Source organism: Hyla sarda, chromosome 9 (assembly GCF_029499605.1).
Source record: "Hyla sarda isolate aHylSar1 chromosome 9, aHylSar1.hap1, whole genome shotgun sequence".
In the NCBI taxonomy this organism is placed as follows: domain Eukaryota; kingdom Metazoa; phylum Chordata; class Amphibia; order Anura; family Hylidae; genus Hyla; species Hyla sarda.
Genome location: NC_079197.1, coordinates 5,357,559 through 5,371,846, shown reverse-complemented (window position 1 = coordinate 5,371,846; position 14,288 = coordinate 5,357,559). Strand labels below are relative to the sequence as shown.

At 45.0% G+C, this 14,288-nt stretch overlaps 1 protein-coding gene across 6 annotated transcripts in view; it reads right to left on the bottom strand.

The window, feature by feature from the left end:
* Positions 1-11,979, bottom strand: part of GFI1B (growth factor independent 1B transcriptional repressor) — a 30,044-nt gene extending 18,065 nt beyond the window's left edge. Inside the window, exons 1-2 of one of the 6 annotated variants that reach the window (XM_056538748.1) lie at positions 11,645-11,979; positions 1,445-1,559 (exon numbers count right to left, since the gene is read on the bottom strand). In XM_056538748.1, the coding sequence (XP_056394723.1) occupies positions 1,445-1,556 (112 nt within the window). In that variant the 5' untranslated portion in view covers positions 1,557-1,559; positions 11,645-11,979. The other 5 variants (XM_056538750.1, XM_056538749.1, XM_056538746.1 and 2 more) reach the window with 5 other exon arrangements.
* Between the last annotated feature and the right edge of the window lie 2,309 nt (positions 11,980-14,288).

The following is a 14,288-nucleotide window of genomic DNA, read 5'->3' as shown; positions in this document are numbered from 1 at the left end:
CCCCAGGTGACTAGCAGGGTAAAGGGGTTCTGTCATCCAGTGAACACCATGGGGGACATTTATTATTGTCTGGTTGTGGCTGCAGTACCCGGCACAGCCACAAGAGCATATATGGCACTGTTATGGTGGCACTGTGCCCTTTTCTTGCTGCTGATCCTCTGGGGTTTCATGGGTCATCATACATGGATGGAAATGCCATTTGTTCTCTATTTATTGCTGTTTAATTGTTACGTGTTACATAAACAGGGAAACAATTAATAGATGTTTATATAAATCACATTATGGACAATGTTTCGGAAAAGGAAACGGGATACGATTTATTTCCCTGTTTGCACAGAGCTGGTTAATACACAAGGCGTTATTCAGACACCAACATCTCCTGGAGGAGTCTCTGCTTGTTGTCAGTGAATTTTAACATTCCTGTTTATATCCAAAGCCAATACAGTGACCCCCCGACCTACGATGGCCCCGACATACCATATATATACAGTGACCCCCCGACCTACGATGGCCCCGACATACCATATATATACAGTGACCCCCGACCTACGATGGCCCCAACATACGATCATTTCAGCATACGATCACTCTCAGAGTCCATCGCATGGTGAAGGCAGCATTAACATCCGATGCTTTTGTATGTCGGGGCCATCGCATAAACGGCTATCCTGCAGCGCTGACTGCTTCAGCTGCCACCGGATAGCCGTTTACGGTGCGCCACGCCCTTTGCTGACGATCACTTACCTGTCCTCGGGGCTCCGGCGCGTCCTCTTCGGGATCCCCTGCATCGTCGGCGCTCTCCATCGTCGTCATCACGTCGCTGCGCACGCCGTCCCGTCATCCAATAGGAGCAGCGTGCGAAGCGACGTGATGGTGGTAACGGAGAGCGAGGATGCTGGGGAAGTAGAGGCCTTGCCGGAGCGTCGGGGACACCCCGGGGACGCGGCGACAACGATGGAAGGCGACATCCAGGGCAGTGGTGACGAGCGGTGACGGTCCGGAGCGGCGGGGACAGGTGAGTACAACTTCCTCTAACAGTGGTCTACAACCTGCGGACCTCCAGATGTTGCAAAACTACAACACCCAGCATGCCCGGACAGCCGTTGGCTGTCCGGGCATGCTGGGTGTTGTAGTTTTGCAACATCTGGAGGTCCGCAGGTTGTAGACCACTGTCCTATACTTTACACACGGATCCCTCAACATGCGATGGTTTCAACAAACGATGGTCCGTTTGGAACGGATTACCATCGTATGTTGAGGGACCACTGTATATACAGTACAGGTAAACAGTCTGGACTCCAGGCTGATACATTTTACCTGCTTTGATACATTGTAGCAAATTTTAAGGACAGGAGACAGATTTGTGCTGCTGATGTACTCACTGGAGGGGATACAACTGTAACAAACCCTCAGTTGTGCCAGGACTCAGGTATCAGTCACCTACCATGATGTAATGCGGTGAAGGGCTCCTCCTCGGGTGGTCCGGCATCTTCTGAGTAGCGATGTTGATGGTAACTGTGAGTTTTCTTCGTTTTCACCAAAAAAGACCTCGGCATTTCCTACAAAAGAAGAGAGTGGCCCTGATTTACTAAGAGTTTACTAAGAGTGTTTTTCCACAATATTTACTATGGTTTCCTTACGTTTTGCTTTTTTTTTCTACATCTGCTCTGATCTGTCGGTCTGTCGATTTTTCGGGTTTTCTCAGTAAAATGGAGAGTTAGTCGTTTTTTTGTTTTTTATTTATTCTGGTGCAATGCGCCAAAAAATGTCTCACAACTCGACGTAACATGTTGGGTTTACAATAGTAAATCAGCGGCCAATGGAGAGGACTTTATCATGGGTGATGGAAAAACAACATAATTCCACAGTGATGATTTATTATCAATTACACAGCATACGGTGCTATCAGTGATAGGTCATTTAAAACCCAGACCCAAAAAATATATACAAAGAGCAAAATTCCAAAATATAGATACCAGAAAAGTGCATATAGATAAAGTGGGTAATTCAATACCTGGGAAGTTATTGATGGTACAAGGGCAGACACAATTTAAAGTCCTGTATATACAAAACCCCATGTGTGAATCTCATGTCCCTCTTAGCTATCAGGAGGGAGTTAGGAGGTTCCAGTGTAGGATCTAGTCATAAGGACAAGACCTACAGTATTGAGGCAGATGTTACTACTAACCAGGGTAAGAGAGGGCTTCCCAGCTAACAGCAAATAATTACCCACTCACCCCGTTGTTATCTATATGCACTTTTCTGGTATCTATAGTTTGGAGTTTTGCTCTTTGTATATATATTTTGGGTCTGTGTTTTAAATGACCTATCACTGATAGCACTATATGCTGTGTAATTGATAATAAATCATCACTGTGGAATTATGTTGTTTCTTGATTTTGAGAATAGCCCTACATATTCTATATTGTCTTGACAAGTAATGTCCCTATAAGTTACGTCTGTCTATGCAATCATGGTTGATGGGCACCAGTATAGGGCTCCCCCTCTTCAAAGGCCCCTAAATATTGGCAAATAATGGTGAGAAGAACCAGCCTGGCAAACAATGGAGAGAAGGACCAGCCTGGAAAACAATGGGAGAAAAAACAGCCTGGAAAACAATGGGGAGAAGAACCAGCCTGGAAAACAATGGGAGAAAAACCAGCCTGGAAAACAATGGGGAGAAGAACCAGCCTGGAAAACAATGGGAGAAAAACCAGCCTGGCAAACAATGGAGAGAAGAACCAGCCTGGCAAACAATGGAGAGAAGAACCAGCCTGGCAAACAATGGAGAGAAGAACCAGCCTGGCAAACAATGGAGAGAAGAACCAGCCTGGCAAACAATGGAGAGAAGAACCAGCCTGGAAAACAATGGGGAGAAGAACCAGCCTGGAAAACAATGGGGAGAAGAACCAGCCTGGAAAACAATGGAGAGAAGAACCAGCCTGGAAAACAATGGAGAGAAGAACCAGCCTGGAAAACAACAGAGAGGAGAACCAGCCTGGAAAACAGAGGAGAGAGGAACCAGCCTGGCAAACAATGGAGGAAAGAACCAGCCTGGCAAACAATGGAGAGAAGAACCAGCCTGGAAAACAATGGAGAGAAGAACCAGCCTGGAAAACAACAGAGAGAAGAACCAGCCTGGAAAACAGAGGAGAGAGGAACCAGCCTGGCAAACAATGGAGGAAAGAACCAGCCTGACAAACAATGGGGAGAAGAACCAGCCTGGCAAACAATGGGGAGAAGAACCAGCCTGGCAAACAATGGAGAGAAGAACCAGCCTGGCAAACAATGGGGAGAAGAACCAGCCTGGAAAACAATGGGGAGAAGAACCAGCCTGGCAAACAATGGAGAGAAGAACCAGCCTGGCAAACCATGGAGGGAAGAACCAGCCTGGAAAACAATGGAGAGAAGAACCAGCCTGGAAAACAATGGAGAGAAGAACCAGCCTGGAAAACAATGGAGAGAAGAACAGCCTGGAAAACAATGGAGAGAAGAACCAGCTTGGAAAACAATGGAGAGAAGAACCAGCCTGGCAAACAATGGAGGGAAGAACCAGCCTGGCAAACAATGAGGAGAAGAACCGGAGTGGAAAACAATGGAGAGAAGAACCAGCCTGGAAAACAATGGAGAGAAGAACCAGCCTGGAAAACAATGGAGAGAAGAACCAGCCTGGCAAACAATGGAGAGAAGAACCAGCCTGGCAAACAATGGGTAGAAGAACCAGCCTGGAAAACAATGGAGAGAAGAACCAGCCTGGCAAACAATGGAGAGAAGAACCAGCCTGGCAAACAATGGGGAGAAGGACCAGCCTGGAAAACAATGGGAGAAAAAACAGCCTGGAAAACAATGGGGAGAAGAACCAGCCTGGAAAACAATGGGAGAAAAACCAGCCTGGAAAACAATGGGGAGAAGAACCAGCCTGGAAAACAATGGGAGAAAAACCAGCCTGGCAAACAATGGAGAGAAGAACCAGCCTGGCAAACAATGGAGAGAAGAACCAGCCTGGCAAACAATGGAGAGAAGAACCAGCCTGGCAAACAATGGAGAGAAGAACCAGCCTGGCAAACAATGGAGAGAAGAACCAGCCTGGAAAACAATGGGGAGAAGAACCAGCCTGGAAAACAATGGGGAGAAGAACCAGCCTGGAAAACAATGGAGAGAAGAACCAGCCTGGAAAACAATGGAGAGAAGAACCAGCCTGGAAAACAACAGAGAGGAGAACCAGCCTGGAAAACAGAGGAGAGAGGAACCAGCCTGGCAAACAATGGAGGAAAGAACCAGCCTGGCAAACAATGGAGAGAAGAACCAGCCTGGAAAACAATGGAGAGAAGAACCAGCCTGGAAAACAACAGAGAGAAGAACCAGCCTGGAAAACAGAGGAGAGAGGAACCAGCCTGGCAAACAATGGAGGAAAGAACCAGCCTGACAAACAATGGGGAGAAGAACCAGCCTGGCAAACAATGGGGAGAAGAACCAGCCTGGCAAACAATGGAGAGAAGAACCAGCCTGGCAAACAATGGGGAGAAGAACCAGCCTGGAAAACAATGGGGAGAAGAACCAGCCTGGCAAACAATGGAGAGAAGAACCAGCCTGGCAAACCATGGAGGGAAGAACCAGCCTGGAAAACAATGGAGAGAAGAACCAGCCTGGAAAACAATGGAGAGAAGAACCAGCCTGGAAAACAATGGAGAGAAGAACAGCCTGGAAAACAATGGAGAGAAGAACCAGCTTGGAAAACAATGGAGAGAAGAACCAGCCTGGCAAACAATGGAGGGAAGAACCAGCCTGGCAAACAATGAGGAGAAGAACCGGAGTGGAAAACAATGAAGAGAAGAACCAGCCTGGAAAACAATGGAGAGAAGAACCAGCCTGGAAAACAATGGAGAGAAGAACCAGCCTGGCAAACAATGGAGAGAAGAACCAGCCTGGCAAACAATGGGGAGAAGAACCAGCCTGGAAAACAATGGAGAGAAGAACCAGCCTGGCAAACAATGGAGAGAAGAACCAGCCTGGCAAACAATGGGGAGAAGAACCAGCCTGGAAAACAATGGAGAGAAGAACCAGCCTGGAAAACAATGGAGAGAAGAAACTGCCTAGAAAACAATGGGAGAAGAACCAGCCTGGCAAACAATGGGAGAAGAACCAGCCTGGAAAATAATGGAGAGAAGAACCTGCCTAGAAAACAATGGGAGAAGAACCAGCCTGGAAAACAATGGGAGAAGAACCAGCCTGGAAAACAATGGAGAGAAGAACCAGCCTGGAAAACAATGGAGAGAAGAACCAGATTGGAAAACAGAGGAGAGAAGAACCAGCCTGGCAAACAATGGAGGAAAGAACCAGCCTGGCAAACAATGGGGAGAAGAACCAGCCTGGCAAACAATGGGGAGAAGAACCAGCCTGGAAAACAATGGGGAGAAGAACCAGCCTGGAAAACAATGGGGAGAAGAACCAGCCTGGCAAACAATGGAGAGAAGAACCAGCCTGGAAAACAATGGGGAGAAGAACCAGCCTGGAAAACAATGGGGAGAAGAACCAGCCTGGAAAACAATGGGGAGAAGAACCAGCCTGGCAAACAATGGAGAGAAGAACCAGCCTGGAAAACAATGGGGAGAAGAACCAGCCTGGCAAACAATGGAGAGAAGAACCAGCCTGGCAAACCATGGAGGGAAGAAAAAACAGCCTGGAAAACAATGGAGAGAAGAACCAGCCTGGCAAACAATGGAGAGAAGAACCAGCCTGGCAAACAATGGAGGGAAGAACCAGCCTGGCAAACATTGGGGAGAAGAACCGGAGTGGAAAACAATGGAGAGAAGAACCAGCCTGGCAAACAATGGAGGGAAGAACCAGCCTGGCAAACAATGGAGAGAAGAACCAGCCTGGCAAACAATGGAGAGAAGAACCAGCCTGGCAAACAATGGGGAGAAGAACCAGCCTGGCAAACAATGGAGGGAAGAACCAGCCTGGCAAACAATGGAGAGAAGAACCAGCCTGGCAAACAATGGGGAGAAGAACCAGCCTGGCAAACAATGGAGCGAAGAACCAGCCTGGAAAACAATGGAGAGAAGAACCAGCCTGGCAAACAATGGGGAGAAGAACCAGCCTGGAAAACAATGGAGAGAAGAACCAGCCTGGAAAACAATGGAGAGAAGAACCTGCCTAGAAAACAATGGGAGAAGAACCAGCCTGGCAAACAATGGAGAGAAGAACCAGCCTGGCAAACAATGGGAGAAGAACCAGCCTGGAAAATAATGGAGAGAAGAACCTGCCTAGAAAACAATGGGAGAAGAACCAGCCTGGCAAAAACAATGGAGAGAAGAACCAGCCTGGCAAACCATGGAAGGAAGAACCAGCCTGGAAAACAATGGAGAGAAGAACCCGCCTGGCAAACATGGAGAGAAGAACCAGCCTGGCAAACAATGGAGAGAAGAACCAGCCTGGAAAACAATGGAGAGAAGAACAGCCTGGAAAACAATGGAGAGAAGAACCAGCCTGGAAAACAATGGAGAGAAGAACAGCCTGGAAAACAATGGAGAGAAGAACCAGCCTGGAAAACAATGGAGAGAAGAACAGCCTGGCAAACAATGGAGAGAAGAACCAGCCTGGAAAACAATGGAGAGAAGAACCTGCCTAGAAAACAATGGGAGAAGAACCAGCCTAGAAAACAATGGGAGAAGAACCTGCCTAGAAAACAATGGGAGAAGAACCAGCCTGGCAAACAATGGAGAGAATAACCAGCCTGGAAAACAATGGAGAGAAGAACCAGCCTGGCAAACAATGGAGAGAAGAACCAGCCTGGAAAACAATGGAGAGAAGAACCAGCCTGGAAAACAATGGAGAGAAGAACCAGCCTGGAAAGCAATGGAGAGAAGAACCAGCCTGGAAAACAATGGAGAGAAGAACCAGCCTGGAAAACAATGGGGAGAAGAACCAGCCTGGAAAACAATGGGGAGAAGAACCAGCCTGAAAAACAATGGAGAGAAGAACCAGCCTGGAAAACAATGGAGAGAAGAACCAGCCTGGAAAACAATGGAGAGAAGAACCAGCCTGAAAAACAATGGAGAGAAGAACAGCCTGGAAAACAATGGGAGAAGAACCAGCCTGGAAAACAACAGAGAGAAGAACCAGCCTGGAAAACAATGGAGAGAAGAACCAGCCTGGAAAACAATGGGGAGAAGAACCAGCCTGGAAAACAATGGGAGAAGAACCAGCCTGGAAAACAATGGAGAGAAGAACCAGCCTGGAAAACAATGGGGAGAAGAACCAGCCTGAAAAACAATGGAGAGAAGAACCAGCCTGGAAAACAATGGAGAGAAGAACCAGCCTGGAAAACAATGGAGGGAAATACAATATAATTTTCCCTTTGAGAGTTGTTGAAATCTGAAGTCTCCAATAAATCACAAGAGCAGAAGGGAAGAGCACACAGACTTAAGGCGTCACTCCGGGGAAGTGTCTACAGATTTGCATGGTCCTGGATTTGCATGGAGAAGAGAAAGCTGATCCCCCCGAGGCCATAATACAGCTATTATATCCAACCTGGTGTGTGTAGCTACAGTTTCCTATAAGATCCAAATCGAGATAAGATGAAATTTACATTATCCTCCAACTGTTGCAACACTACAACTCCCAGCATGCCCGGACAGTATCCTGGGTGACACTGTCTGCTGAGCTGATGTGTCATAGCCTATAATGTGTGATACTATCAGCTGACCTGATGTATCTAAGGCAGTGTTTCCCAACCCATGGGCCTCCAGCTGTTACAAAACTACAACTCCCAGCATGCACAGACGGACACCACGCCATTGCCAGACTATAAAGCAGTGTTTCCCAACCAGGGTGCCTCCAGCTGTTGCAAAACTAAAACTCCCATCATGCACGGACGGACACCATGTCATTGCCAGGCTATAAAGCAGTGTTTACCAACCCATGGGCCTCCAGCTGTTGCAAAACTACAACTCCCAGCATGCACAGACGGACGCCACGTCATTGCCAGACTATAAAGCAGTGTTTCCCAACCAGGGTGCCTCCAGCTGTTGCAAAACTACAACTCCCAACATGCCCGGACAGCCGTTGGCTGTCCGGGCATGCTGGGAGTTGTAGTTTTGCAACAGCTGAAGACACACCAGTTGGGAAACACTGCTTTAAGGCTATTATGAGTAATACTGTCTGATGAACTGGTGTATCTAAAGCTATCCTGTGCGCCAGTGTTTGCTGGGCTGATGTATCTAATCCTGTCCTGTGGTACTGTCTGCTGAACTGATGTATCTAAGGCAGTGTTTCCCAACCCATGTGCCTTCAGCTGTTCCAAAACTACAATACTTTCAACTTCTGAAAGTTGAGGTTTTGCAACAGCTGGAGGCACACTGGGCTGTCTGGACATGCTGGGAGTTGTCGTTTTGCAACAGCTGGAGGCACATTGGGCTGTCTGTACATGCTGGGATTTGTAGTTTTGCAACAGCTGGAGGCACCCTGGTTGGAAATCAGTGATCTAGAGGGTATCGGATCTAATGCCAGACATGGTTTCCTAACTCAGTGGGGTTGCCTGGCACTACACAATTCTCTAACCTCCTTTTATTGGGGAGCGCTGCTGCAGGGAGACCAAATTCCCTATGACAGCTCTTCCTGGCACTGATATAGAATCTATGGTGGAAGGAGCTTTTGTCATTTATAAATATTGACTGTATTGTTTGACAGTGTTGGAGGGAGCAGCCATGGGGAGTTTGTTGTCCCTGCAGCAGCAAAACTGTGGCTCCGCAGCTGCTTGGGAACTACAACTCCCAGCATGACCTGGTAATGAAATTCTATAACACTATGGAAATTCATAATTTACTCTTGTTCCCTGCATTGGAGTAATTTGGGGAGAGCTGCTGCAGGGAGATCAAATTCCCTACGACAGCTCTCCCTGGCACAGTCAGCACTATATAGAATGTATAGTGTCCAGCGTGCCCTGTCACTGTGGCATGGTGGGAGTTGTAGTTTCTCTGTTAAGAAATAGGTGCCATTCTTTCTACCCACCTCAGCATACAACTGATCTTCACTGGCATCAGATCTGATTCAGGCGACAAGTCATTTGCTTGGCATTTGCATTTGTCCTGCAAGGATTTAGCGCCAACCTAATGAGACACAGCCTGCCATTCATCTGCCAGCATAAAGCTGGCACCGTGCCCATGTAACCTGTTATTTGTCTCATTATATACCCTTTGTTCCAATGTTTGGGGACAGAAAAATTCAAATATAGTAGGGGAGGGCGTAGCAAATATCAACATTGGGCCCCTACTTGGGTTCATGCCATCACAGCCTCTGCCCATACTATGCCAGGGCATGTGCCAGCTTCAGTGCTGGTGTCCCCCTTTAAACCCTTTGAGGCTCCTGCCCTCCCCATGCAACTGCAATCTCCTGTATCTGCCCAAGGAGAAGCACTGACCAGACTCCCAACATGACTTCTTCTTCCAGAAACAGCGCCACCCTCTTTTTCACAGGCTGTGTTTGGTATTGCAATTGATTTGAAATTTTTTTTTTCTTCTTCTTACAAAACACAGTGCTGCCCCTGCCCATGGTGTCTGGTATTGCATCTCAGCTTCATTAGACACATGTGAATGAGCTGCATTACCACACACAACCAGTGGACAGGTGGGGCACTGTTTTAGCAATATCATTGCTTAATTTTCAGTAGCTAAGGGTGAAATCCATGGTCAGATCTTGCAGATTTGCAGATTTTGGTTTAGTTACTGAAACCCTACATCAGGTGGTCTCCAAACTGTGGATCTCCAGCTGTTGCAAAACTACAACTCCCAGCATGCCCGGACAGCCGTTGGCTGTCCGGGCATGCTGGGAGTTGTAGTTTTGCAACAGCTGGAGATCCACAGTTTGGAGACCACTGTCCAACAGGAAGCCCCAAAAAGTGAATTGTCAAACTTTATCAATTGCCAACATTAAAAACTCAATAAAAGTACAACATTCTGTCTGGGCATGCTGGGAGTTGTAGTTTTGCCTCAGGTTGGGGAACATTACAATGATTTGGGGGAAACAACCCATTCCATAGATTTGTATGGAACTGTTTTTGCAGCAGATATATAGAATCTTACAATCTTCTTAGTCTTCACAATGTGTTTTCGGTTTCCTTTACAGTGTTTCTGTTGCAGTTCATTTACGTTGGCTGTGTGCAAAAATGTAGTAAACTACACTATTGTGTACGCAAAAAAAAAATACTTAAAAAAATGTACATTCAATCAGTTGTTTATTTTATTCTTATAATGTATATAAAATAACTTTATAAATTAATTAATTAATAATAATAAATAGAACGTGAGAAACTTAGGAATAAATATATGCAAAATTTATAGTAAGGGTAAAAATAAAAGAAATAATAATAATAATGACATATATATATATATATATATATATATATATATATATATATATATTTATTATTTTTATAAATACATAATTAAGATATATATGTGTATATGTGTATATATATATATATATATATATATATATATATATATAGTATTTATTTATTTTATAATTCATTACATTTTTTACCTATCTCTCTCTATATCTTTTTTTAATTATTATTATTTTTAATTATTTATTTTATTTATTTTTTCCCTTACTATATATTTATATATATATATATATATATATATATAAAATTATAAAATTTTTTATAATTTTTTTCCTAACGCCCTCTCTCGTTATTTATTTACTAACTCTCTCTCTCTCTTTTTTTATATATGTTTATATATATATATATATATATATATATATATATATAGTTAGGAAAATCTGTAATAAATAACAATAATAACTATAAATAAATATAGTTAGCCAAATAGATAGAAATAGATAAGAAAAATAAATAAGTAGGTGTTTTTCAAACGTTCGATCTTATTTTAATTCACTAAAAATAAATATGTTCCAGCATAGCAAGAAAATTTTCACCATCCAGTTGCTCTCAAACTGCTGCAAGAACTACAAATCCCAGCATACCACGTAAAATGTTGCACATCATACATTGCACCGCAAACAGCTCTAAATTGAATATGTGCTGTGTGTATAACAATAAACTATAAAAAGTGCACAAATACTGGAAAAATAAAGGTTAAACTGCTTTGAAATTGTAATGTGTGCACATCATGATAGTAGAACATTAAATAAAAATAAAAGTTAAATGAAGAATTGGAATAGATAATTACAATGAATTGTGTCATTCTGTGTTTTCATTATTTTTTTAAATGCTGTAAATGTAAATCCGATTACCTGTTACCTGGCAGGAGGTGTAGTCGGGATGATGAGTGTGATCCCTCTGGTGTCGCACTGTCAGGATTACCTGGCAGGAGGTGTAGTCGGGATGATGAGTGTGATCCCTCTGGTGTCGCACTGTCAGGATTACCTGGCAGGCAGTGTAGTCGGGATGATGAGTGTGATCCCTCTGGTGTTGCACTGTCAGGATTACCTGGCAGGACGTGTAGTCGGGATGATGAGTGTGATCCCTCTGGTGTCCCACTGTCGGGATTACCTGGCAGGAGGTGTAGTCGGGATGATGAGTGTGATCCCTCTGGTGTTGCACTGTCGGGATTACCTGGCAGGAGGTGTAGTCGGGATGATGAGTGTGATCCCTCTGGTGTCCCACTGTCGGGATTACCTGGCAGGAGGTGTAGTCGGGATGATGAGTGTGATCCCTCTGGTGTTGAACTGTCGGGATTACCTGGCAGGCGGTGTAGTCGGGATGATGAGTGTGATCCTTCTGGTGTCCCACTGTCGGGATTATCTGGCAGGAGGTGTAGTCGGGATGATGAGTGTGATCCCTCTGGTGTTGAACTGTCGGGATTACCTGGCAGGCGGTGTAGTCGGGATGATGAGTGTGATCCCTCTGGTGTCGCACTGTCGGGTGTCATCTGCACACCCGTCTTTGGCCTCTTCCCCCCGCCCTGATTTTTCAATCTGATTACTTGTGTCAAAATCTGGTGAGTGTGTAGCCAATGGGGAAGCTGAGAGAGACAATATTTGCTTATCAGAAGTGGAGCAGCCCTTGAAGAGTCGCCCGGAGCTCCCCCGCACCGCAAACTGCAGCCGACTACATGGGAATTCATTCTCTGCTGCACAGTCCGGGACTTCTATCCCCACGTGCTAGGACGTGAAGGAATCGCATTTTTGGGCAAAGTCACTTATATGTCAGTGTTATTCAACCGGTGGCTCTCAGAATATCAGGACATGCTGGGAATTGTAGTTCTTCCCTATAGCAGTTTTTTTCCCCCAACCAGTGTTCCTCCAGCTGTTGCAAAAAAAAACTACAACTTCCAGCATGCCCGGACAGCCGAAGGCTGTAGTTTTGCAACAGCTGGAGGCACACTTGTTGGGGAACACTGCTCTATATGATCATAGAGGACCAATAGTCTGTATTCTGCATTTCTGGGAAGCTGGAGGACAACTAATACGGTGTCCATTAATCACTCAGCTTTTCAGGACTCCTGAAATCTGGCAAATCTGCCTCTAGCTAGGAGCTTGGAAAAGCTGAGTGACAGACTCGGGCTTTGACTTGGGCTTGTAAAAATAATTTTTTGAAGAAGATTCTATATCATGTGCTTAAAAAAATAAATCCTTAAATACTGAGTGCTGCTCCAGCTCGTGAGCTTCTCCTGAAATACTCTGCTCTACTGTGCAGCCCTATTCCTTCCACTATGTATCTCTGCTCCTGAAATACTCAGTACTGCTGTGAACTGTACTCCTTCCACTATGTATCTCTGCTCCTGAAATACTCAGTACTGCTGTGAACTGTACTCCTTCCACTATGTATCTCTGCTCCTGAAATACTCAGTACTGCTGTGAACTGTACTCCTTCCACTATGTATCTCTGCTCCTGAAATACTCTGCTCTACTGTGCAGCCCTGCTCCTTCCACTATGTATCTCTGCTCCTGAAATACTCAGTACTGCTGTGAACTGTTCTCCTTCCACTATGTAACCCATACCTGTGTTCAGACCACAAGATCAGCATAAGATACTCACCCCCCACCTCCCTTCTTGATATACTCTGTGCTGCTGGGGACCCTGCTGTATACACTATGTAACTCTGGGTCTGTGATCATCTCCCACAAGGTCAGCACCCTCTTCTGCTGAAATACTCTGTGCTGCTGGTGACCCTGCTCCTTTCACTGTGTAACTATGACCCGACCACAAACATATTATTAGCATATCCCTTTCCTGAAAAACTCTGTGCTGCTGCAGGCATTGCTCCTTCTACAATGTAACTCAAGTCTTTGACAACCCATAAAACCAGCACACACATTTCCTAAAATACTCTGTGCTGCTGTGAACTGTGCTGCTTCTACTATGTATCTCAGTCTGTGATCGCTTGATCATGTAATACTCTGTACTGCTGTGAACTGTGCTCCTTCCACTATGTATCTCTGATCCTGAAATACTCTGTGCTGCTGTGAACTGTGCTCCTTCCACTATGTATCTCTGATCCTGAAATACTCTGTGCTGCTGTGAACTGTGCTGCTTCTACTATGTATCTCAGTCTGTCATCCGTTGATCATGAAATAATCTGTGCTGCTGTGAACTGTGCTTCTTCCACTATGTATCTCTGATCCTAAAATACTCTGTGCTGCTGTGAACTGTGCTCCTTCCACTATGTATCTCTGATCCTGAAATACTCTGTGCTGCTGTGAACTGTGCTCCTTCCACTATGTATCTCTGATCCTGAAATACTCTGTGCTGCTGTGAATTTCACTCCTTTCACTATGTATCTCAGTCTGTGATCGCTTGATCATGTAATACTCTGTACTGCTGTGAATTGTGCTCCTTCCACTATGTATTTCTGATCCTGAAATACTCTATGCTGCTGTTAATTGTATTCCTTTCCCTATGTATCTCAGTCTGTGACCTGTTGATCCTGAAATACTCTGTGTTGCTGTGAATTGTACTCCTTCCACTATGTATTTCTGATCCTGAAATACTCTGTGTTGCTGTGAATTTTACTCCTTTCACTATGTGTCTCAGTCTGTGATCCTGAAATACTCTGTATTGCTGTGAACACCCCCCCCCCCAACAAGATCAGAACACCCCTCTCCTGAATTACTCTGTTCTTATGTATCTCAATCTGTTATCTTTTGATCCTGAAATACTCTGTACTGCTGTGAACAATGTTCCTTACACTATGTATCTCAGTCTGATCCATTATTCCTAAAATACTCTGTGCTACTGTTAACTGTGCTCCTTCCGCTATGTATCTCTGATCCTGAAATACTCTGTACTGCTGTGAATTGTACTCCTTTCCCTATGTATT